Genomic DNA, 23,168 nt, shown 5'->3' with positions numbered 1-23,168 from the left:
AGCGGTCGGGCGATGACGTACACAGATTCCCGCACAGGTAACTTCATTCATGTTTGACGGATTTTCCTAAACATTTCGCATTCCGTGCGGGTTCCATACAAATGGCACTTTGGACTGGATTTAAAATGATTTTTTGTGTCTCATGTAAGATAAAATTTATAATTGTTCATACGGTTTTGGATTTTCAATGAGAATGATTTTGAGACTAGAAATATGTACAGGCCCGCAGTATGTGTAGTGCTCAGTAAAATAGAGCGCGCGTACAAACTGCAGTTTTATTTAAAAAAAAATTTTTTTTTTTTTATTGCTTAAATGGATGGACGAGCTCACAGCCCACCTGGTGTTAAGTGGTTACTGGAGCCCAATTACATCTACAACGTAAATGCGCCACCCACCTCGAGATATAAGTTCTAAGGTCTCAGTATAGTTACAACGGCTACCCACCCTTCGAACCGAAACGCATTACTGCTTCACGGCGGAAATAGGCGGGGTGGTGGTACCTACCCGTGCGGACTCACAAGAGGTCGTACCACCAGTGATTACGCAAATTACAATTTTGCGGGTTTGGTTTTTATTACACGATGTTATTCCTTCACGGTGGAAGTCAATCGTGAACATTTGTTGAGTACGTATTTCATTAGAAAAATTGGTACCCGCCTGCGGGATTCGAACACCGGTGCATCGCTACACACGAATGCACCGGACGTCTTATCCTTTAGGCCACGACGACTTCATCATATAGTTTAATCATATCTTTAAGCATATAATCATAAAGCTTATATAGTTTACGAGTCATAAGAGCATACTGCTATTAATTTTAAGCTCATTTCATTAATTTAGGCGTCTATGAATAAATCAATTTAAGGCGGAAATCATATAATGAACAAAGCGAATTCGTCTGCCCCTCTAATGAAATAAGATAAAGTAGAGAGAGAGAGAGCGTAACTGTTTTGGCCGTATTTGCAATCAGAGAAAGCCCTGGAATTCAATTATTATTACTTTTTTAGTTATTCAATTGTTTTCCACAAATAGTTTCACTTGCAGCTTCGCTCGCTTGAACTTATCGCGTGGGCGGAGAGCCGTGCTCAGCCGTGGGATGAAAGATAGCCCACACTAATCCCCAGAGCTCAAACTTTAGTTGTATAAGGGAAAGTCAAAAAATCCTTAAAAGTCGATTAGTTGTTTGACCTCCTATTTACATGAAACAAAAAAGGTATTCGGTTGCAAATATAATAGTACTGTCCATCTGTGAGAACCACGTGACAATCTGCTCAGTACACCTGTATGATTCATGACCGTCTCTTGCTACGAAGGGACTATTTACTTCACTTGCACTTCATGGGGTATAGTCGACGGAGTAGAAATGCTGCCCGGTCGCGTACTGTTCTAATGTGGGGACCGAATGTTATCTCTCTGTCAAGGGTGACGCCTAGTCCACGACCTGAGAGCAGACGTCGGCCGACGGAGTGTGCTCTCTTCGCAAACTTGAGAAAGGTGCTCTACACTATATAGTCGCTAAGATCAGCGTGAAACGGGCTCGAGATTCGTGGTCCTGAAGGTCGCGAGCTCGCGGTGCCTCTACCATTGCTCTTTGGGACAATGAAACCAACTTATTTCTCATATAGTGGCAAGCTTGTATCTACTGTTTAATGATGTATTCTGCTAGTCAAGTTCTCTTTCGTGAAATCAGGTTTTTGTGTATGCTTTACATTGTGATCTCTACATCACCACGTATAAATAAATTCATGTTTCCACATAATTTCATTTACATCAAGGAACATGTACTTGGATGTTTACTCTATTTCCCAGAACCATTGGGCAAGCTTCCAAGATTTATTGATGTAGTGATGTAGCGATGTAGTGATGAGTGGTACATTACGGATCCCGGCGCAAATATAGGAACCAGTAGATGCGCAGGGCAAACGGGTGCAGTTCGGCGGTCGGTAGAGCTACAGGAACACTCGCTACTAACTTGATATCGATCCAGCTACGACGCAGACATCGATCATCGATCACTGAGTTTCTCACCGGATCTTAGTGGGTCACGTTTCCGATTCGGTGGTAGATTCTGCGAAGCACTGCTCTTGCTAGGGCCAGTGTTACCAACACTCCCGGTTTGAGCCCCGTGAGCTCACCTACACGTCAAGGAGAAGCTGAAATAGCCTCTCAAGGCTATCAGCATAGGTAGGAAAAAAAGAAGAAAAAAAAAGCAGACATTTAAACTCTTCTCTTATTTTTTCTATTATTTAACCTAAATTCTAATGTTTTGATAGAGCCGTAGTGTAGATATAATTCATGATTTACCGAACACCGCATATACACACATACAGTCGTGGGAGCCGGAGCCCGGCACACAATGTAAGTCCAAGTTGCAAGTCACAATCATGAGACAAGGCTGTTTTTTGTCAACTTTGCTAACCGAATGTAATGGACACATAAAAAGTGTAATTAATTTGTTGTAAGTACGTAATGATACCGTGGACGGTGTGTTGGTTGTTCTTATAAGTACATGATGCCGTTAGTTATGTTCGTTGCGGAGTCGGGAACTGACTAGGAATGTTCTTTATTTTAGAATAATTTGGGTCGTGGGATAAATATCTTCGCTTCTATGTGTCTATTCCCATACTGGAGGACTGTCTGTAAGAATTTGTATACTTTGTCAGTCGTCGAGTTATCATTCCCTTTTTACATCGGATTAACAATAGGTATTATAAGCGGAATGATAAATGTACCTGGAGTAGCCCTAACAGTGAGTAAGTCGTTGTTAGTTTGAATATCTCAAGTGCTTAGTATCACTAGGAATTCTACATTCAGCAAGGCTAGACCTCGACAATTCGTGCAGGTACATTACGTAGATAAAATTTATTTAAGTTTAGTTAAAAAAATACGTTTTGTATCTTAGTCAATTATTAAAAATATATTATTATTAAATGTATAAATAAAATTAAATGAGGCTTATTCTAAAATTGAGGTAAAATGTGTGGTATTAAATTACAATGCCGACTAGTGCCCTCTATCGGAGCCATTGTTCAATAGGTTTGTATCCGAGGTTGTTGTTTGATTCCAAGTTCGCCGATCGACCGCTAGATGGCGTATTTATGTTGCGGAAGTATTCCGCCACGTTTCCACTCATGCTGCCGTACGGGATACCTCCTGAAATAATGAATAAATGTGACCGATGAATGATTTAAATGTATACACTATATATCATCATTACGATTAAGAAGGAAAGAGGATCTAGTGTGAAGCGGAATTATTGTACAATAGATACTTAATCAAAATGCAAATATTGTATGTCATGTATGTGTATGTGCTTAGTACAAGGATTAAATAACAAATAGATAGCTACACGCTAAAGTCGTAATTACTTAAAGTATTGAAAACTCAACTTTCTTTTAGGAGGCAGTGGTTTGGTTAGGCTTTATAACTTCTCTAAAAAGGATGAGCGAACTCGAGGTTTAAGGTAAAAAGCGAGAAATTCAGCGGACTGAAGCTAAAATATTCATGAATCTTACCATAAGAAAGTCCAGGTCCTGGAAGTGGCACGTAGCCGCTGTCAGGAAGCGCGGAGACCAGCGCCGCCACGAAGCACACGCCGCAGAGCAGCAAGCGAACGATCTGAAACAAATTTGGGGGAAAATGTGTAGAATATATGGTAGTTCATTGTATATACATAACAATAGTATTTTTTTGTCTTCTGTATAAATATTTACTATCGAAATACAACTCGCTCGTCTCGAGATCGCCGACACTATCGGTTTCTTTCCTTCTGAATAACAATTGAACGCGACTGAAACCGAGAGGCACGTCTATAATAAAATTATTAATTATAATGTGGGTGATGGCATTTTTATTGGACCATACAGGCGATGAAGGAACAGCTCCCGGTTAGCCCAATGTTCAGGTGATGGCCGTCACCTTCGAATATGAGGGCCAAAATAAAATAGAAACTACAAGAGTCCATAAGATAATTTGAAAAAAAAAGCAATTCACGATATACCCCATACACCATTAAGTGTATGCACTTGAGTATAAGAGTAAAGAATGCGGCTGACGGTAGTTGACGCGTCTGGAAAGACAAAGATGCGGAGGAGCTTTTTGGTGAGCCAAATATTCTGGGATAGGTGGTTCGGGCATACAGTGCTGATATAGCAGGATCGAGCTGTGAAGCGGGTGTACCCGGTATAGTTCGGGTACGCGGAAAGAAATCTGCGCGACCTCTAACTGCCAGATTAGGGGTGTCGCAGTGTCGGGACGAGTGGCGGTTTTTATCATCGGAATCCAAGACCCACTTCGGGGTCATAGCACCAGCGCAGTAGTAGCGAGGCGCGATACTCAGGACCTGCTTTACGAAGAACTACCCGTTAAGATCAGAGTCAAGCAGATGGTTTATATTTAATTGTAGGTATACGACAAAGGAAAGATCTTCCACCGAGCGGGTGATATTTTTCGGTAGACCGACGCGACGGTCCGAATGTTGTAGTTCGGAACTTGTATATATGCAAGCTTATCTTGAAAATATCGTGAGATTCAGGCACTGTTAAATATTTTGTGTTCTATGATGGCTACCCGCCACATTTATTACATTAGTCGTTTTGCAAATTAACTAAGCGGTTATTATTTTTGCTGTTATACTTCTTGTATTAGCCCCGTTCACATACAGTCGAAGGCAAACCGCATCGGTCGCTCACGTGACGACCTCCGTGCACCGTGTGTGTACCTGTAGACTCGTCAACTGTAACTCATTCGACTATGTAAGGATCACAATCACATGAGATATATAATATTTTAAAAGCAATAATCAAGTGCACTGTTGATACGTTAATATCTTTCGGTTAAGCTCTTGTCCAACACTTCGTCTTCTCACATTAAAACTATATAATCTCAAAACTTAGTAATTTTACAGGAGAGTGTTTTAAAGGTTTAAAATGTGATATTTTTAATATTAATCATCTTTGCAACATTTATTTTTTATTTTTTACCAGTTACATTATCTGTCTATTAAAGTGAGATAAAATTATGAATTAATTTTGTTAATAGTAGTCAAAATATAGGTAAACTAAAAAAAAAACTAAAACTAATCTACGCTCTTTTGACAGTATTTATGAGAAAAATACTGGTGATGATACCAAATGATTCCGCATATTAACTCAATTTCGAATATATTAGAAAATTGTACACTTTTAATGTGGAAAGTCGACTTGTGGATATGTCATGAGAATTAAAACGAAGTCTTACATCTTCTGTCTCGCGATTAACTAACTAGCAGTGATGTAATATAAAATATATAGAACTACGAGTGCGACATGCAATTTTACAAATAAGAGCTTAGAGTCTTATCCAACAAATAGGCCGCAGGTTGTTTCTCTTAACGCACTAGTGCACTGTTGATAACCTATCCAGACGACCAGCCTGTCCAGTTCCAGACATCGACTTATAGTGTCGAGAAGGGCCCCAGTAACACCGGCTAGCCTCACCGCCTACCTCACCGCCTACCTCACAGACTTCCTTCCTTAGTATAGCCTCAATGAGTAATAAAAACGTAGTGTGTGTATCATATTTACTGGTGGTAGGACCTCTTGTGAGTCCGCACGGGTAGGTACTACCACCCTGCCTATTTCTGCCGTGAAGCAGTAATGCGTTTCGGCTTGAAGGGTGGTGTAGCCGTTGTAGCTATACTGAGACCTTAGAACTCATATCTCATGGTGGGTGGCGCCATTAATTTTGTTGATGTCTATGGGCTCCAGTAACCACTTAACACCAGGTGGGCTGTGAGCTCGTCCAACCCTCTAAGCAATAAATAAAAAATGTCTGTGCCATAGAAACGAACCAAAGTATAAAATAAATCAACCTGCAATATGATTAGTAAAAACTGGTTCGCTTCTCCTTGGATATATTTCCTTGTAGCGAATATATCATGATAGCCTAGGTAAGAACAACTCCGAATAGGTTGTAATTAAAAATATGAGCAAAAAATGTCAGAATAAATGAATAAATACAAAAATACGACTGGATGGCCTAGTTCAATCTACGGCAGTTACAGGCAACGTTTAGTAAGCGTTGTCGCGAGCGATGCTCACCGCTGATCAGGAGGGTCACTTGCTTGTTTGCTATCGACGCTAATAAACTAATGAGATAGTCATTAAACTAATTTGTCTATTTATATACTTATTTCGGTTAAAAACCTGATGGTGATTCTTGACTCTTTTATACGTTAAAAATTCGCGTGACAATTGTAGTAATTTAATTATTATTGTAAATCATTATCATACAACGTAATTGTCTAGATAATAATATGTTCTAGACCACTAACACAATGTGAGTTACTGTTTCTATGTTTTTAGCTTTTAGATTATCTTTGAATTGTAAAACTACATTGGTTTTATCGCGGGCTACATCCAGTATGTGGTATGTTGTCCGTCAGGATACTAAAATTTGACATTGTGTCCATTCGTTGGCAATCCATATAATAACAATTACTTTAAAAAATATATATTACATTTAAAACTGTAATAGTTTTAAAAGCGTGTTCAAGATAGTTTTTAAAAGGTTTATGGGAAAAATCATGTTCCGTATAAATGTACATTTTACGATCGAAGTTATTCGTTCCCATTTTACTTTTATTCGATTGGGGCTGCGGTTCATCTGTGTGACGTAACCTCTTACACACACATGACGTCATCTACTACTGCTACTACTACTACTTCTGTCGGGAAGCAGTCATGCGTTCCGTAATGCAGGGCGGGTACTTTACAACGATATATAAAAATTGGACTTCGACTTAATGTCTCTAAATTGGTGGTGGCATTGACATAGTCATTTAAATGAACCCTAAAATAACTTAACACCGGATAACTCTTATTCGTTAATCTATGCAATAAAATAACATTTTTATACTTCTAACAAAGTATTGTGCAAAATTATTTTATTTAAACTTTATTTATTTTTAAATAAATTATTATTTATTTTATTTAATGATTCCAGTAAAGTTCAGATTTCGAGCTCGTGTCCTCGGTGTCCCCGGTGGATTCCCTATAAGACTATCTACGAAAACGAAAGTAATAAAATTAAAAAGTAATAAATAATAAAGTTTATAGTGTAACTCCATGGCTAAGTAATGACCTACCTGTCAATACATACATATGTATATAGTGATGTGACCTTGTACAACATCCCGACCTACGACGACCTATCGACTGTCTAGTATCGAGTGTCTTGTATCGAGTGTCTAGTGTCCACCGAGCGTGGTGCACTTGATCTTGTCCACAGCACACGAGGCTGACCGCGCGGAGGTCAACTTTTGAGTTTAGACGCTAATTAATCTAACAGAGGAAGTGCTCTGAAGGTTGCGCCAATACATTTTAAATACATTTGAATACGATACAGGAAATAGATTTCACGCTCCTCACAACAGCTACGGCTGGTTTTAATATTCGCCGTGCTGAGTTTTAGTATAGATAAACACGTGTCGTCAAGTTAGCGATTTTTATACGTTTTACAAAATGACTACATATTAACTATTGTAATTTAGAATTTTTCTCAGGTAGCCGTTTTAAATTTGGAATGGAAATAAATAAAAGATTATTTTTAAATAGTTTCACAAAATGCATCCTTTTCCCTTTGTATTGTCACGTTGAAAATGGTAACAAAATTCACGTAAGCAATTTTATATCTAATACTAGCTGACCCGGCAGACTTCGTAGTGCCTCAATCGATAAATAAAAGACCTAAACTATTGTATAAAATAGACTTAAAACAAACAAACAATCAAAAGAAAGACAAAATTGTTATTTTTATTTAATTCCGAGCATTTTCATATTTATCTACCTTTTAAACCTACTCTGGACTTCCACAAATAATTCAAGAACAAAATTAGCCAAATCGGTCCAGCCGTTCTCGAGTTTTAGCGAGACTAACGAACAGCAATTCATTTTTATATATAGAGATAGATTATTTAAAATGAGCTGAACGAGTTTTAGAGTGAAATTTGAAAAAGTTGTTTTTTTATAGTTGTCTAAAATATGTATTCACTTATCCCAAAAACGTCACACTTCGCCGAGAAAAATGTTCATAGAACCCTCCTTAGTAGGTTTGGGTCAGACGTGAAGAAGCAGAGAACTAAATAAGAATTCTAGAAGGAGGCAATCATTTAATACTAGTGAACTGTTCTCTAAAGTTAAACCCTAAAGTTAAAATTAAATGATCAGCAAAGTTGAATAATTTACCAAAGTGCAGTTAATAGTTCAAGAACTAAGACGAACTAACGATGAACCAACACCTTGATTCTAGAATGATTGAGTTGCAGAAGAAACAGTTTCGTAGTTTCGAAGTGAAGGGATTTACACATATTTTGCCACCATACCATACATTAAGAATAGAAAAAGATTAAAGAAATTATGTAGCTTTTTTTTTCTTTTACCTATGCTGATAGCCTTGAGAGGCTATTCCAGTTTCAACCTAACGTGTGCAGGTGAGCTCACGTGGCTCAAACCGAAGTGTTGCTAACATTGACCCTAGCAAGAGCAGTGCTTCGTAGAATCTACCACCGGATCGGAAACGCGACCCACTGAGAAGATCCGGCGAGAAGCTCAGTGGGCTGTGTCTATGGGTTAATTCGCTCGTCGAGCCCTTCGTCGCAAGCGACGGGTTCGACGAGGACGGTGTCCGGATTATGTAAGACTGTGAGTAATAGACGTGAGCACTCCAGCGACAGTACGAGTAGTACGAGAGTCGGGGAACTAGCTGCTGCTATGTCGTGTGCGCGTTTAGACTATTTAGATAACAGTCCGTATCCAATTTAACCTAACACGTGATACAAAGGTTATAACATAATATATAGTATTAGCCGTACTCGCCCGATTCGCTGGGCATTTAAAATTAGCATTATTATTTATTATCATTATTATTAGGAAGTCTGACATTCATATAAATATTAGCCTATCCATTAACGACTTATATTTTCTACATGGATACCAAGTTTCAAGTCAATCGGATGCATGGTTCAGTAGTTATAACGGAACATCCGTAAAAACTACTGTAGATTTATAGATTAGTATAGATTATCGAACACTATATAAATAATAATAAATATGAATGTGGTTATAATATCTGACCTGTTTGGAGCAGTTCATGTCGGCGTCGCGGTGAAGAAGTAGGAGTATTGAGCCGCGCGCCGCTGCATTCACTATTTTATATCGGCCCATAAGGACGCCTGGTTCCGAGCTCGTCATCACAATATCCGTAATGTATGTTGCATGCTCACTTGGGGCTTACAGTTAATTTAGATAAATGTCAGCTTTTTTATTTTTTTATCACAATGCACAATTACATGTATTTAATATTCATGAATTCACGGGTCACCCAATACAATGGTCTTACCCATTAGGTTAAAATGATATCACAGAATTATCACGCACGTGAGATCCGCCCCGGTACACACTTAAGCAGTAGGCAGGGAATTCGTCTGGACTGTTGCTAAGTTTGAAATCTTACAATTATACATAAAGTCACAAGCCCATCCGCATTGACCGCAACTTTCGCGATAACCTTGATCTCGTAGTGATCGCTTACCAACTATCGGGCAGATATTTTGTTTGCAACTTTACGCCAGTGTACAGCAAGCTTCAACAAAATTTGTTGCGGTGTGTTTGTCGGAGTAGCTTTCTCGCTTATAATTTTAGTTAGACACGGCAGACCCGCAGGTCATTAAATTCGAAATATCGACAATAGCAATACAAAGCGGAACATATAAAAAGCGTTTCCTTGGCAGTCGGTTTCCAATCAACTTGCGACATGTCCATGGAAGCTGTTGCCAAATGCAAATTCTTTGGTATTCGTTCGTGAATAAAACATAGATTGATCGAGTTTAACGTTGACGTAAGGTTCCGCGCAGGTTCTAGTGTCTGGCTTAAATAGCCGCTGCCAAATGTAGACTTGTTTATTGTAATAGTTGGCACTTCTTGTTCGTTCTCAGCCCATCCTATTTGTCTACTTTGAGCTTATTGTATAAAGCGGTGATTGACACGACAAAACGACCCGAGGATGGACCCACAATTGCATTCGGATGACGACTAGGGCAGGATATCTTTCAAACTTACAATTTAGTTTCAAGAATTTTATGTTGTTGGTTAATATAAAATGTTCAGAAAAATATTCTTGAGCGATTGATTGTAACACAAAAGCTATACAGTTAAATTAGAAGTTTATAAATATAACAATAGGTGTTCTTATCAGTCTCAACGATTTCCTTTCGACAACCTTGTAGAAGAGTTATGCACGTGCACGGGAGTTAGTTTTTAGTCGTGAAATACATAATTTATTTAATTTTCATTAAATCCTTCACTAAGAAATTTGGTGTTTGCGAGAACCATCGCCGCCAGTAGCCTATCTGGCGTCTGTTCACTACGGCACCCACAATTTACTCCAGTAAATTCTTAACAAGATTCTTGAGCTTGTCTAAAAATACCAGAAAATTTTAATACGAGCAGTAACAGAGTGGTTGAATCCAAATAAAAAGCAAACTAAACGGCGTCGAGTCTAGTTTTTGCAGCCGGCCTGTAACGAAACAACGTGGCGCTGGGACCGACCCGCCACGCCGCGGGAAGCGTTGCCAACTTTTTTATTCCAGCTTCGTGCGGACGGGTAGATGAGCTCAAGGGTTCAATTTGTAGGAATTTGTTAACACTAGCCGTAATAAGAGCAGTGTTTCGCTGAATCCAGCGCCGGAACAAAATCGCGACCCAATGAGAAAATCCGGCCAGAAAAGTGGGCTGTGTCTATGGGTTAGTTAGTAAAACTCTTCGTTGTGATCGAAGAGTTCAATGAGGACGGTCACCGATGCTTAGAAAGCTCAAAAGCAACGAGACCGGTCCGGGAGGATGCGATAACATAAATTTAGGACAAGTTTTTCAGGCTTTTACTGATAGTAGGACCTCTTGTGAGTCCGCGCGGGTAGGTACCACCGCCCTGCCTATTTCTGCCGTGAAGCCGTAATGCGTTTTGGTTTGAAGGGTGGAGCAGCCGTTGTAACTATACTGAGATCTTAGAACTTATATCTCAAGGTGGGTGGCGCATTTACGTTGTAGATGTCTATGGGCTCCAGTAACCACCCACCAGGTTGGCTGTGAGCTCGTCCAACCACCTAAGCAATAAAAAAAGGCTTAGTGTCGAACCTTATACATGCATGAGGTTTCCGCACCTGGGGTGCACGCGGGGTACGTGTCCGCATTGGAGTCTGTATTGGAGGACGCGCAGGACGACGTGGACGACGACTCAGACAGTCTGCGAGCGGGTGCAGACGCGGACGTTCCGAGAATCGCGGGGGCGGTGGGCGTGACGAAGGCCGCGGTAGGGAGCATGTCGGTTGATGGCACGTGGGACACGACGCGGACGAAGTTGCAACGTATTTGCATTCAGAAATTCCGACGACGTCACGGAGTATCTTTCGGAAAGGAACTCGGTGAAGAGGGTCGATGTGTCCATCGCTACGATGTCGGGGGGTGGGTCCGGACTCAGTCTTCTCATCTCTCTCGTGGGCAAGACTCCTAGAATCCCTTGGCGTTAGACAGCTGAGGTGAACGTTTGCCGCGAAAACAGTAATGGCGAAGGGCAGGGGACCTCAGCTGAACTGTAAAATGCTACATCGGACGGAAATTAGGCTAATGAGCTTATCATGAAAACTACAGTTTTTATTTGGTCGCAAAAACAATCGAACTCAGAAGGCCACCGAGCTAGCCCAACACGTGCTCGCTGAACCAAATAACAAGCAGCGCGGCCACCGAGCCGACCACCGCATAGGTTGAATCTGTAACAATCAGGTTGTAGGCAAGCCTTCTTACTGCCCAAGCGATTGTGGGTGGTTACTCTTACTCTGGTTAACTTAGTTCAATAACGAAAGAATTTTATAATAAAGTAGCTTTTGCCCGCGACTCCGTCCGCGTGGAATAGTTACTTTAGCATAACGCTAAATTTTACCCCTACTTCATTTACGTAGAAAGTGAAAATATTTTTGAATTATAGAATGTTAAGGAGCTATTTAAAACCCTATTTTGAAACATTATTTATTGGTGCTCCACTTGTATTGGCCTTACCGTGATATTATATAGCTTCCTCAATAAATGAGCTATCTAGTACTGAAAGATTTTTTCAGATCGGACCAGTAGTTCCTGAGATTAGCGCGTTCAAACAAACAAAATCTTCAGCTTTATACCTATAATATTAGTATAGACGAAAAAACTTTAGAATAAAAAGGAATTTCTTGATTGTAACATACATCATTACCTGGCCTTATTCTACTTAGCGAGGCTTTACTAAAGGGAGGAATAGACAATAGATACATAGTTGAGACATTACGATGACTTCATATTTAAGTGGTATTTAGGTGGTACGGTGTTGTGTCGCGAGCCGCCGCGCTGGTTCGGTGCAGTAATGAACTTCATTATTAAAATCGTTAATTTATTCTCTTCATTCAAGGTCATTATTTTCCCAAAACATTACAATTATTAAAGTAGACTTCCGAAGACAATTCTTTTCAATGAGACAACTAATTACATTCACTAATTATCGTCTACTTACTGCTTAAGGCGTGCTAATGTTTTATATAGCCTGGTATTCGTTACTCCGCTGTGTCAGGGTCGATAACCTGTCGATGTTTTTAATTCACTCGATAAGAAAACATACAACTTAATTCTATGCTATTTCAGGAAACATAAAAATTGAATTCGAAAAGAAGATAAGCGTATTACATTATAATTAAAAGCAGTGTAAAGTTGAATACCTACATAATTGTTTCGCGATTGGACGGAGCTTGTCGTGTCAGCACGTATCGTTTTTTTTTTCCCCTACCTATGCTGATAGCCTTCAAAGGCTATTTCAGCTTCATCCTAACGTGTGTGCTCACGGGGCTCATACCGGAATGTTGCTAACACTGGCCCTAGCAAGAGCAGTGCTTCGCAGAATCTACCACCGGATCGGAAACGCGACCTACTGAGAAGATCGGGCGAGAAACTCAGCGGGCTGACTGGGCAGTGGGCTTTGTCTATGGGTTAATTTACTCATCGAGCTCTTCGTCGTAAGCGACGGGTTCAGCGAGGACGGTGATCGGTGATTGTGGTACCTAAAAGCACCGTTAATGGATCAGAAGGACACGTAATGACGTGTAACGTATAGGTGGGATCCAACAAACTGTTCTAATATTTTAATTAGTTTACGTTGTCAGTGTCAGAGCACGTTTTATGAGTAGAAAGAACGCTCGAACTTGCAACTCTTATATCGTAATTATTTTCATCATCAAGAACAGCTTGTAGTAACTCCTCCACAGCTGGAAGCAGCTGGACGCGGTTGAACAGAGCTCAGAACTCCCGTTTAGTGCTTGTCCTTTTACTTTCAATCAAGTAAGTCGTCGCTCCAATATTATCAAACGATTGACTTCCCATTCTTTCTCACTAAAATAAACTGCACAGTAAATTATACGAATAATTACAGGTTTTAAATAACAGCAAAACGAAACAAATTAGTTTGGTCTGTCGAAAGCGAATCGTTTGAAAACTGATTAGATCCATAACGAGTCTTACAAACGACCTAGACCTCGGTCACTGACCCTGAGGGGCAACTCTTCGACGCCACTGCATTTACTGAAAAATCCAGAATGTTCTTTTATAAGATTCAGCTATTACATGTTATTTATATAAAAATCCTACCATTCATAATTGTGACACATATTTCATAACGTTAATTATTTACTCTCCTGTTGAATTTTGTTGTTTACGAGAGCAAGTAGGAAACAAAATTTTGTAGTTTCTTTAAGCACCTCCACAGGCGCATCCTCCTGATCCTTTACGATTACAGCCAGCAAGACCTGTCGGCCTGTTTCTGCTGCATTCGTTAGCGGAGACTTTAATACAATTTTTGAAATTGAGGATATCTTAGGGTGCCGAAAGCCGCTTAGCCTTGGGTGAGAGGCCGAGAGATTGCCTGTCCCTCTACAGCCTCGATGTGGTCCGCCACCCGTCACGTAGGTGAGAATGCAGCGGCCGAGCGCTCCAACTTCCTCCAGCGACAAAAACGGCAGCGCAGTTACATCAGCTGAGTGCTCCATTTCGACGGATTGCCAACACAATTACATAAACAGTAACACTTCGAGTACGGTTGCACACCGTTCGAACACACAGCCTCCCAGTTGCGTCAGCCCTGATAAAGGTTTTCATTACAAACAATTAGATACGTTTTATTGATTTCGTTTAATTATTATGAATGTTGTAAGTCGACGTCACGATCCACGATTGTCAACTTGAGGTCGGATGCCGAGATCGAGGCTGTTGCGAGATGCTTGCCGATGCTCGGTCTGTGTTGCTAAATTTGAAATTATAATGAAAGTGCAGAGAAAAATTTATCAATTTTAAACCGAAAATTCCAATTGATTGCATACTGATATCTCGATCAGATTAGGTGCTCCTTGTTAATATCGCTCGTCGAGTAGATACTTCAGGGCGTCAGTGTGTTAAATGAGCAAGCCGAACTACCCTTCATTCTCATATCTTCAACAATTCACCTTTTCCTTCCGTCCTTCAGGAAGGACGTGGCAGCCGTTGTACTGTATATAACTGAGAGCTAGAATTTATGAGTGACGGGTGGTGCATGGGTGATGCCATTTACTTTGAAGATGCCTATAGGCTAAGTCATTACCGGCCCGTGAACTCATTCCGTTTAAGCAGTAAAAAATACAACATTATTGTATCTACATGCCCTCGTTACAAACACCAGGCCCAGCGTGAAGCTAGTCTTTTCGCTTACCCAGTCAACAGTTACCACGACAGTTACTCTAATTAAAGTACAATAATAATGCCCTCGATGAAGGGAACTAGGAATGTTCCACGTAAATGCTAAGTAGGGCGGGACACTAACTATAATCTCATAACTCGACTTGAACCCTTCCGATGTTGCAATGAAAGCTGTTATTAAATAAACACGGCAGTACTAACTAAGTTGTGTTCGGACTACATTAGCTTGGTCTTAAGAACAGTGAAATGTTGAAATGGATTTTTCTTTGGGAAAATAATATGTATTATTAATTGTTTAGTGTTTTTATTAATTTCCGTACGTGGACAGCTAAGCTCACGGCCGATATTGATGTTAAACGATTCCCTAATTTATAGTTTGATGTTAAAGTGACAGTCGCATCCCACATCGACAATAATTTGATGTTTATAAAAAAATGTAATACGTGCAGTTAAAAAAGTATCAGGAATGGATAATTTGTTTATGCTTTTTATTATTGTTATTAGATTGGCACAACTGTTTTCCATTTTGGAGCGGAGTTTGTGTTCTGAGTTGCATCTGTTATTTAGATTAAATTCAGTTATATCATCTCGTGTGTGTGTGTATTGCTAATTTTATAATGGATAAAAACATCGGACAAAGATTCTGTCTTAAATTTTGCATCGCCAATAGAATTTCGAGTTCGAAGTCATGAAAAATGTTACAAAGGTTTCCTTTATCAAAAACACGTGCTTATAAGTGGTATAAAGCGTTCAAAAGCGATCGAGATGTGATGAAAGATTTGCCTTGCTCTAGTAGGCCATCAACTTCTGCAGCTGAAGATAATATTGTAAAAGTGAAGGAAACAATGAAAATCCTCATACAAGCTTAGAGAGAGAGAGATATAGCCGCCAAACTTTATCGTTTTTGTATCCTACCTATTCGCTGGTAGCCTAAGAGGCTATTTCATCTTCTCGTGGATGGGCTTTTCTCTGTCGACTCACACGATCCGTGTCATTTAAATAATTAACTAGGTATGCAACATGTTGCGGCTCGGCTAGTCACAAAAGAACTAAACTTTGTCCAAAAACACAACGAAGTCAATTCCGATCCAATAGTACTGGTGACGAGACGTAGGCTCACGAATTTGACATGCAAACTCGTCAACAAACTTCGAAGTGGCGCCTTCCAACTGAACCCAAACCGAAAAAATCACGAAAACGCTGCAACGTCGACCAAAATTCACAGTCATGTTAACTGTTTTCTTTAAGTATCGCGGTGTTGTGCACTTGACTTTTTTCTATTGCCCTTGCAGGCAGACGAGCATACGGCCCACCTGATGGTGAATGGGTTTCCCATGGACCTCAGCTTAATAAAAAAAAGGTAATTAAACGAATTTGGATGAATAACAAACATTTTATGTATTGTTGATATTTTCCCGGTACTTCCTTGGCAGAGTAGTATTATTACACAATATTGAGTGTGGCGCGGGCGGATTTCGTCGTGACAGCTGTGAATACTCCATGTAAGTCAGTCTATCGTCCCGCGACACTCGGCAGAACATTCCACACGTACCTACTCGGACTACGATTGCCAAACCCTCGGCCGGGCGAGTCCGCGCGCCCACTGCGGACGCCGTCGAAGCCTTTCTCGACTGTGGTGTAATTCTTGGATTTTTAGACGTTATCTATTATTTTCTAATTTCACGACTGAAATTAATCTATTGATATTACATACTGTGATTTTGGGAGGACTTTTATATTGTATCTCAAGAATTTTTAGGCTTTACGAGTAGAAGAAACAGCCAAATTTTCTCTGAATACAACACGTGTTTTTGTGTATTCTTTCACACTGTGTATGTATATTTGTATCTTTTTCTTTTACCAAATTTGTAAAAAAGCAGCATTTGAGAAATGTTCAATAATAAGTTGTTAAACCGATCAAACAGTATAAAGTATTTCAGTGATCATACTTATTACATCAAGTTGTGTTCGGTTTTACGAAATGTTAAGAAGTGCTTCCCACATTGTACTCAATTAATTCTACTTAACGCAAACGTTCTATTATTTGCATTATTTTTACAACATGCTACTAACAAAATTCCCCAAAATTTACTATTTTATTTAAAAACATCAAACTTAGTTTATTTTCTCATTTTATTTGCAACTTTGTCGCTATTCAGAGACAAGAGTATAAACATCTGTTTGGAAATTATTATTACAAATCGTCTTTAAATCTAGGTCTATTGATATTTTATGTGAAATTTGAATAAACGAAGGCATTAATGTATGCAGTGTTGCAACCCTGCGTGTGTAATGCCTTATTTTCTTGACAGGCGATCGAGCGCTTTTGAACGCAACTATTAGACGCGTTACTAAATACATTAGAAGCGGGCTGTCTGTAGAGAACTTTCTGGAACACGATGCACGAGGCAAGGCACCGTGATGTTTTCATAAAACTAAAAACGCTACGTCCTCAACTATGAAACCTGACGCCTCCCGTAAACTCTATACCTACCGTTGGACCGCTACTGGCCGATATCAAATAATTTTAGACCTATCGCTAATGAACAAAGGTATTAAGACGTGAATCGGTGTTATGTTTGGTAAAATGTTCGTCTCAACGCTCACTAATGCATAATGCTCGCACATTACATTCTTTCCTCGGTTTTGTTGACCTAAATCAACAAGTTTAGAACATTCCTTCAAAGCTCAAGTCTTGATTGAATATGACAAGTTGGATTTCATTAAATGGGTACTTTTAGATTTGCCACTCATTTTATTTTAGTAGCACAACCTTAATGGATACAAAAAATATTCAACTTTACATAGCTTGTATTTATTTTGTTAGGCTTGATTTTGTGAATTCGTTCTAAGTTGGTTTTTGTGTAAGTGATATTGATCTAAGTTGTGTCTACTATATTTTCTGCATTTATTTGTTAAAATGTGTTATTGAAATTAAATTATTTTTAAGTTTACTCGCTTTGTCTTATTGCTCGGGCCAAACCACTCGACAAAGCGACTGGGTGGAAGCAATCGGTCCGCAACGGCGAACCGAGGAAATAAAAACGGTGGCGGGCCCATCGACCTGGTTCAGTCAACCGCCGCAGTCGCCGCGACCGTGATGTGAACAATGCACATGACAACAACCCTCGCCGCACTCCTCGCGCTGTGCTGTGATCTGTGTGCGCCGATACGAGTGCCCATTGCTTGGGGAGATGGTGAAGTGACAAAAGAGTCCAAGGGGCAGTTCGCTGTGGAAAGTCTCCGACCTCGAAATGCGGAACACAAACCTGTTCCGCTCGAGTACTTTGAGTACACTGCCAAGAAGCCTCAATTCGCCGTTGATGTAGCGGCCTCTCATGGTGTTCAGTCCCCGGAAAAACATTTCAAAGCAAATCCGATCAAACCTCATACGATTGAAGCGAAACCACATTTTGGAGTTCATCATATATTACAAGGAGATAAAGCCGCATTTCAGCCATTTCAAAAGTTTATTAAAAGCGTAGCTGTTCCAGTATCAAGTAACTATGAAGTATTTCACCCGTATAAAGCCGAGGAGCCCGCGCTTCAAGAAATCTACAGGGACCCTGTTTTAACAAAGATAAGAGATGACTTGGAAAATAACAAAATTCGACTGCAAAACACTGTAAATAAAGCTGGAGAATCCGATATCACTAAAGACGAGTATCTAGAAAGTCCAAAACAAACAGACAAAAAATTGTTCCCACAAGCGAATTACCCATTGGAGTTTGAAATACATAAGCCGCAAAGGAGGCCGGTTTACTATCGATTATCTCAAAAGCACAGCCCTAGAGACCAGATATTAAATAAAAAGCTTAAACATCCCTGGAATCAAAATTATGTCAAGATAAAACCCGTGCATTACTATCCATTACAAAATCACATACGCAACCTACGGCAACATCACGCAGCCAAGTATGATGATGAACATAACGAGTACCCTCAAGTGCAAGACTTACAGAAGCATTCAACACCTTCTGAAGGATATGATATTTATGAAAAAGGAAAACAAAAATACGAACTATTGCGAAATCATGTTGATGAATCTATCGACAAAGCCGTACGAGAAAACAAACCGGCTGCTTACCACGAACCAGAGTTAAAAAACGATGAAGATAGTGGTGGTGAAAAAGATGTTGATGATGAAGAAGATGAGTTCGTTCCCATTAAAAACTACGCTCAGGTCAGAAAAACAGAATCGATCAAGCATTTACCACGTGAAGCAGCTTTAGAAGATGCTGAAACTTATGAAGAAATACGCAATGCACCTCGCTTACGAGAAGCCGTTAAAAGCACCAAAGCGCAAACAGTGTATACAGAAGAAGGTTATGAAGACTCAGCCTATGATCATGCTGGTGAACAGAAACATGCATCTGATCACGAAGGACATGGTGGCTTTCTTCGGCAGAAAGAAGTAAGTGGAGGTAAGTTTAAAATACCCACATTTGTGGGAAATCACGATGACGGTGAAGGATCTGAGTATAAAGATCAAGTTGTTCACAGTAAAAAATGGAAAAACGACGATAAAGATTTTAATAAAAATGTGGATGCCGAAAACTATACAGAAAGTGAACAAGAATACTCTGCTGAAGCGATTGATTCTGAAGAGTCAAATAGAAATAAAAGAGAAAATAATGATAAAAGTGACACTATGGATCAGTACAACTATCAAAACGAAACGGCAATAAGACATGCAGAAGACAAAGGAGAGGTCGTAGACGAAATCCCGCATATTAATTTGAGTTCTATATTTCTTAATGAAAAAGAAATGTTAGAAATCGCAAAACCGAAAGTAGAAAATGAAAATGACGAAATAAAAGATAAATACCCATACTACTTTAATCATTTAAAATCTATCAGTAAAAACTCACCCCTACGATACGCAGAAAACTTTAAATTAATCCCAAAAAAGTCTAAAGGAGGAACAGAGTTTTATGATTCAAGATCTAAACTCGAATGCCCCGAAGTTGAAGACGTTGATCCTATATCAGAAAAAGTCAATGATAGCGCTGATGCCAATGATAACGGCGCAGGTAAGAAAAAAGAAAACAATAAAGGGGAAGACTTATTCGATACAGTGCAAAAACAACCGAGATTAAAAAATCTTGGAGATAAAATCGATTGCTTTAAAGTTAAATACTTTGGAGAAAATCCACTTGATAGTCCATTTTTTAAAGAAGATTTAATTATGAGTCCTGAACCAGTTACAATTCCCAACTTGCCAACATATAAGTTGGACAAATTGAAAGAGCACCGCACTCAAGATGCTCAGGCTAGTGCCGTTGTGGAAAAAATTGATGAATTAAGAAACGAAGGGCGCACAGATGTCTTTGTTTTATTAGATAAATTAAAAAATGACCAGAACCAACTATATGATTCTGTTGCAACCGCACATGATCAGTTAAGAAAGTCAGTTAAAGCTCATCATAATAGCGTAACTCCAAAAACGGAATTATCTCAAGAGTCTAATATATATAACGATATTTTAGATAATATTAAAAAACAACACAAAAATCAATTAAATACGGCAAAAAATTACAGTTCTACTTTTGATTGGATTGATGAATTGAAACATAATCAGACTGCTGGTAATGAGACTTATGTTTCATACAAAAACAAAGAAGATGTTACAAAGGCTCCTCAAGTTCTAAGGAAGAAACGTTCAACGTCTTTTGTTTATGAGCCATACAAAATTATACGAGAAAGTCAATCTCAAGACTCTAAAAAAACAACAACTTCAAGCAACATAAGTCCGTTAATAAAACAAATGCAGTCCAACAGAGTAGTGGACAGAGTGACTCGAGCTAATCAAGAGCCTGAAAAACGTCGCATCAGTAAAGTATATAAAGATATAGGAAAGAGTGATAGAGAAAAAAATACTGAAATGGGTGATGAAGTTATTTCTGAGTCGAGTTTTGTAGATGTAAACATAGACGAACGGCGTGGTGAACCTAGATATGAAATCAAACATCAAAACCATAAATCTGAATACACGCCTGTTGGAAACAAAAAGGCAATTACATTGGAAGATTACCGAAACCAAAAAAACACTGGAAAAAATCTTACAGAAATAAATACCGCAATAACAATGTCACCAATTCAAAGAACATCAAGGCAAAGACGGCCATCTTCAATATCAATGTTTGATGTTTCTGAATTCTTACCAATTAGATCAGAAACCCAAAATGTCGCTGCATCTAATACTATCCGAAGAACAATGACAACAATACCACCATCTAATTCTAAATCCACTGCATCAACAATTGTGACATCAGATAAATCTGTAGAAGACGATGAAAGTGGAGAAGAATACGAAGATTATGAGGATGATGAAGACGAAGAAACCGAAGAACAAACACTAACGACAACCACTACAACCACTCAGAAGCCGACCTTGAAACGAAGAAGAATTGTAACAACAACTGTAGCCACGCACACAGAACGAACTACAGAGCTCAGTGAGCCTAAACTAAGATTAGTAACGAGGTTCCGAGGATATAATCCAGATCAACATAAGAAACAAATGCATAGTGATCATACAGAATCGACAGAAAAACAAAAACTAAAAGAAATGCCACATAGAAGAGATTCTTCTGAAATTGATGCTCTAAAATATAGGGAAAAGAAAAATAAAAGTTCAAAGAGCACTATAGTTACAGACACCAAAAAATATGGTGATGATAACGACGGTATGAAAGAAGAAGAATTGGACGCTATGATTGGTGTAAAGCACGATATTAAAGAATATATGCCTGAATATGAAAAGCAAAATAAACAGAAGTATAAAGATTCCTCTGAAGAAGATTATGAGGATAGTTTAGAAAATTTCGATGACGATGATGAAGATAATACAAATGAAGAGGAGGCACATGATGAAGAAGAAGAGGTAGAAAATAATGAAAAAGAGAATCCAATACCCACAACGCCTGAACCTACTAAGCGTACCCTTGTTCGGACAACTGATGCACCTACACCTACTGTGGCCTCTCATAATACCAAAATAGTACTCAAGCCTGTTATATCGAGAAAAAAAATCGAAATACATAAAGAGCTGCCTGTCGACAAGACTTCACCACACGTGACGCAATTTAAACAAGATATAAAAGAGGTAGAAGTAATTAAAGAAGTTACCCCAGCTCCTAAAAGGCACCTTAAAAAACAAAAAGAGGCATTAGAACTCTATAAGGATGATAGGCTGGCGAAAGAAATTAATAACTTAGGAGACGTGGAAGTTTTTAAAGAAAATCTCGATTTAGAGAATAGTCCACGTCATGGTGGCAATTACAGAAGTATTGAGGATGTAACAGAATCAAATCCTATCGCAAATTTACAGTCTAAAGTACCTAAAGACGCAGTAGCATCACAGAGTGAGAATACAAGGCACAACATCGAACTCGATGAATATTCTCCTAGGAGGATGCATGGCGGTAATTTGAAATCAATTGGTGACATTCCGAAATCTAGAAGTAATCATAATTCTAAATTCACTGATCCAGGGAGTAATACAAACTCACGAAATGCAATGCGAAGTGGTAATGCGCAACTTGACTCGCGTCCTAGTCGCGGTAGAAATAAATTTGAGAGGTTGGAGGAACTAACAGACGACAGTTACAGAGAAGATTACTCGAAAGACGAAAACTACAAAAATGTCCACAACAATAGAAGAGGCCAAGCTATGCACGGCGGAAACTACCGTAGTGCCAAAATTGTACAAGCAGATTCAGAGAAATCAGAAGAAAACGATTACGATATCCGAGTTAGACCGGATAAATCCCAGGACGCTGGGAAAGATCCTGCAGTATTGCTTAATAGTTTCGCGCAGGCTATTCCTATTTTGACTACGACCCCTGCCTATATTTTAGACCCTAGCAAACGTATGTATTATTATGTTGAAGCATAATCGCAACAAACGTTCGCCATGATTTAATGAAATATAAACGAATATAAAAGTGCCACTAAATTAAAATTTAATCATTGAATTAAACACGACAAAAAATTGTAAAAGTAATCGAATTGGGTTATATTTCAAAATTATTTATAGTTAATTATAAACTTTCGATTTAAATACAATGCGAAATACTGTGATACCTAAAATATCATTATATTCGATTGTGTTGTGTTGGCAACGAAAATCGCTGATCATAATATTATTATTGAGTTTACGAAATGTAATTTAGCAACACTAATAGCTTGCATTGTAAATTATGATTGGAGATTTTGGTTGGACACTTCAATGTAATGATAAAACCTATTTATAATGTTGTTACTTTATAATAAATGTGTATTACATAAAGCCGGTGTGTCGTGTTTAATGTCACAAGAGTACCTACAGCCTACTTTCCGGTATCGAGTCCACACGGCGCGGCGGCGCGGCGGCAACACGTTCCGTTT

General features: G+C 39.0%; 2 protein-coding genes across 2 annotated transcripts; one reads left to right on the top strand and one right to left on the bottom strand.

Annotated features, from left to right (window-relative positions):
• Window positions 1–2,889: 2,889 nt before the first annotated feature.
• On the bottom strand, window positions 2,890–9,721 carry LOC101745178 (uncharacterized). Its single transcript, XM_004924256.3, has 3 exons — window positions 9,114–9,721; window positions 3,516–3,618; window positions 2,890–3,153 (listed from the first exon to the last, which is right to left on the bottom strand). The coding sequence occupies exons 1-3, from the start codon at window positions 9,228–9,230 to the stop codon at window positions 3,014–3,016; spliced, it is 360 nt and encodes a 119-aa protein (XP_004924313.2). The 5' UTR covers window positions 9,231–9,721; the 3' UTR covers window positions 2,890–3,013.
• A 7,907-nt stretch (window positions 9,722–17,628) lies between these two features.
• LOC101745322 (myb-like protein X) lies at window positions 17,629–23,073 on the top strand. The gene has a single exon (XM_021346724.3). The coding sequence runs from the start codon at window positions 17,887–17,889 to the stop codon at window positions 22,675–22,677; it is 4,791 nt and encodes a 1,596-aa protein (XP_021202399.2). The 5' UTR covers window positions 17,629–17,886; the 3' UTR covers window positions 22,678–23,073.
• Window positions 23,074–23,168: the final 95 nt, after the last annotated feature.

The sequence above is a fragment of the Bombyx mori genome, chromosome 22, assembly GCF_030269925.1.
Source record: "Bombyx mori chromosome 22, ASM3026992v2".
Taxonomy (NCBI): domain Eukaryota; kingdom Metazoa; phylum Arthropoda; class Insecta; order Lepidoptera; family Bombycidae; genus Bombyx; species Bombyx mori.
Note: the sequence above shows the minus strand (reverse complement) of the source record. Positions and strands in the feature narration are given on the sequence as shown.

Bases quoted from the DNA above. Each gene is read 5' to 3' on its own strand.
- LOC101745178 (XM_004924256.3), bottom strand. From the start codon at position 9,230: ATGACGAGCTCGGAACCAGGCGTCCTTATGGGCCGATATAAAATAGTG. The intron at 3,619-9,113 runs GTCAGATATTAT...AATTTGTTTCAG, and splicing joins ACATGAACTGCTCCAAACAG to ATCGTTCGCTTGCTGCTCTG. The intron at 3,154-3,515 runs GTAAGATTCATG...TCATTATTTCAG, and splicing joins AGGACCTGGACTTTCTTATG to GAGGTATCCCGTACGGCAGC.
- LOC101745322 (XM_021346724.3), top strand. From the start codon at position 17,887: ATGCACATGACAACAACCCTCGCCGCACTCCTCGCGCTGTGCTGTGAT.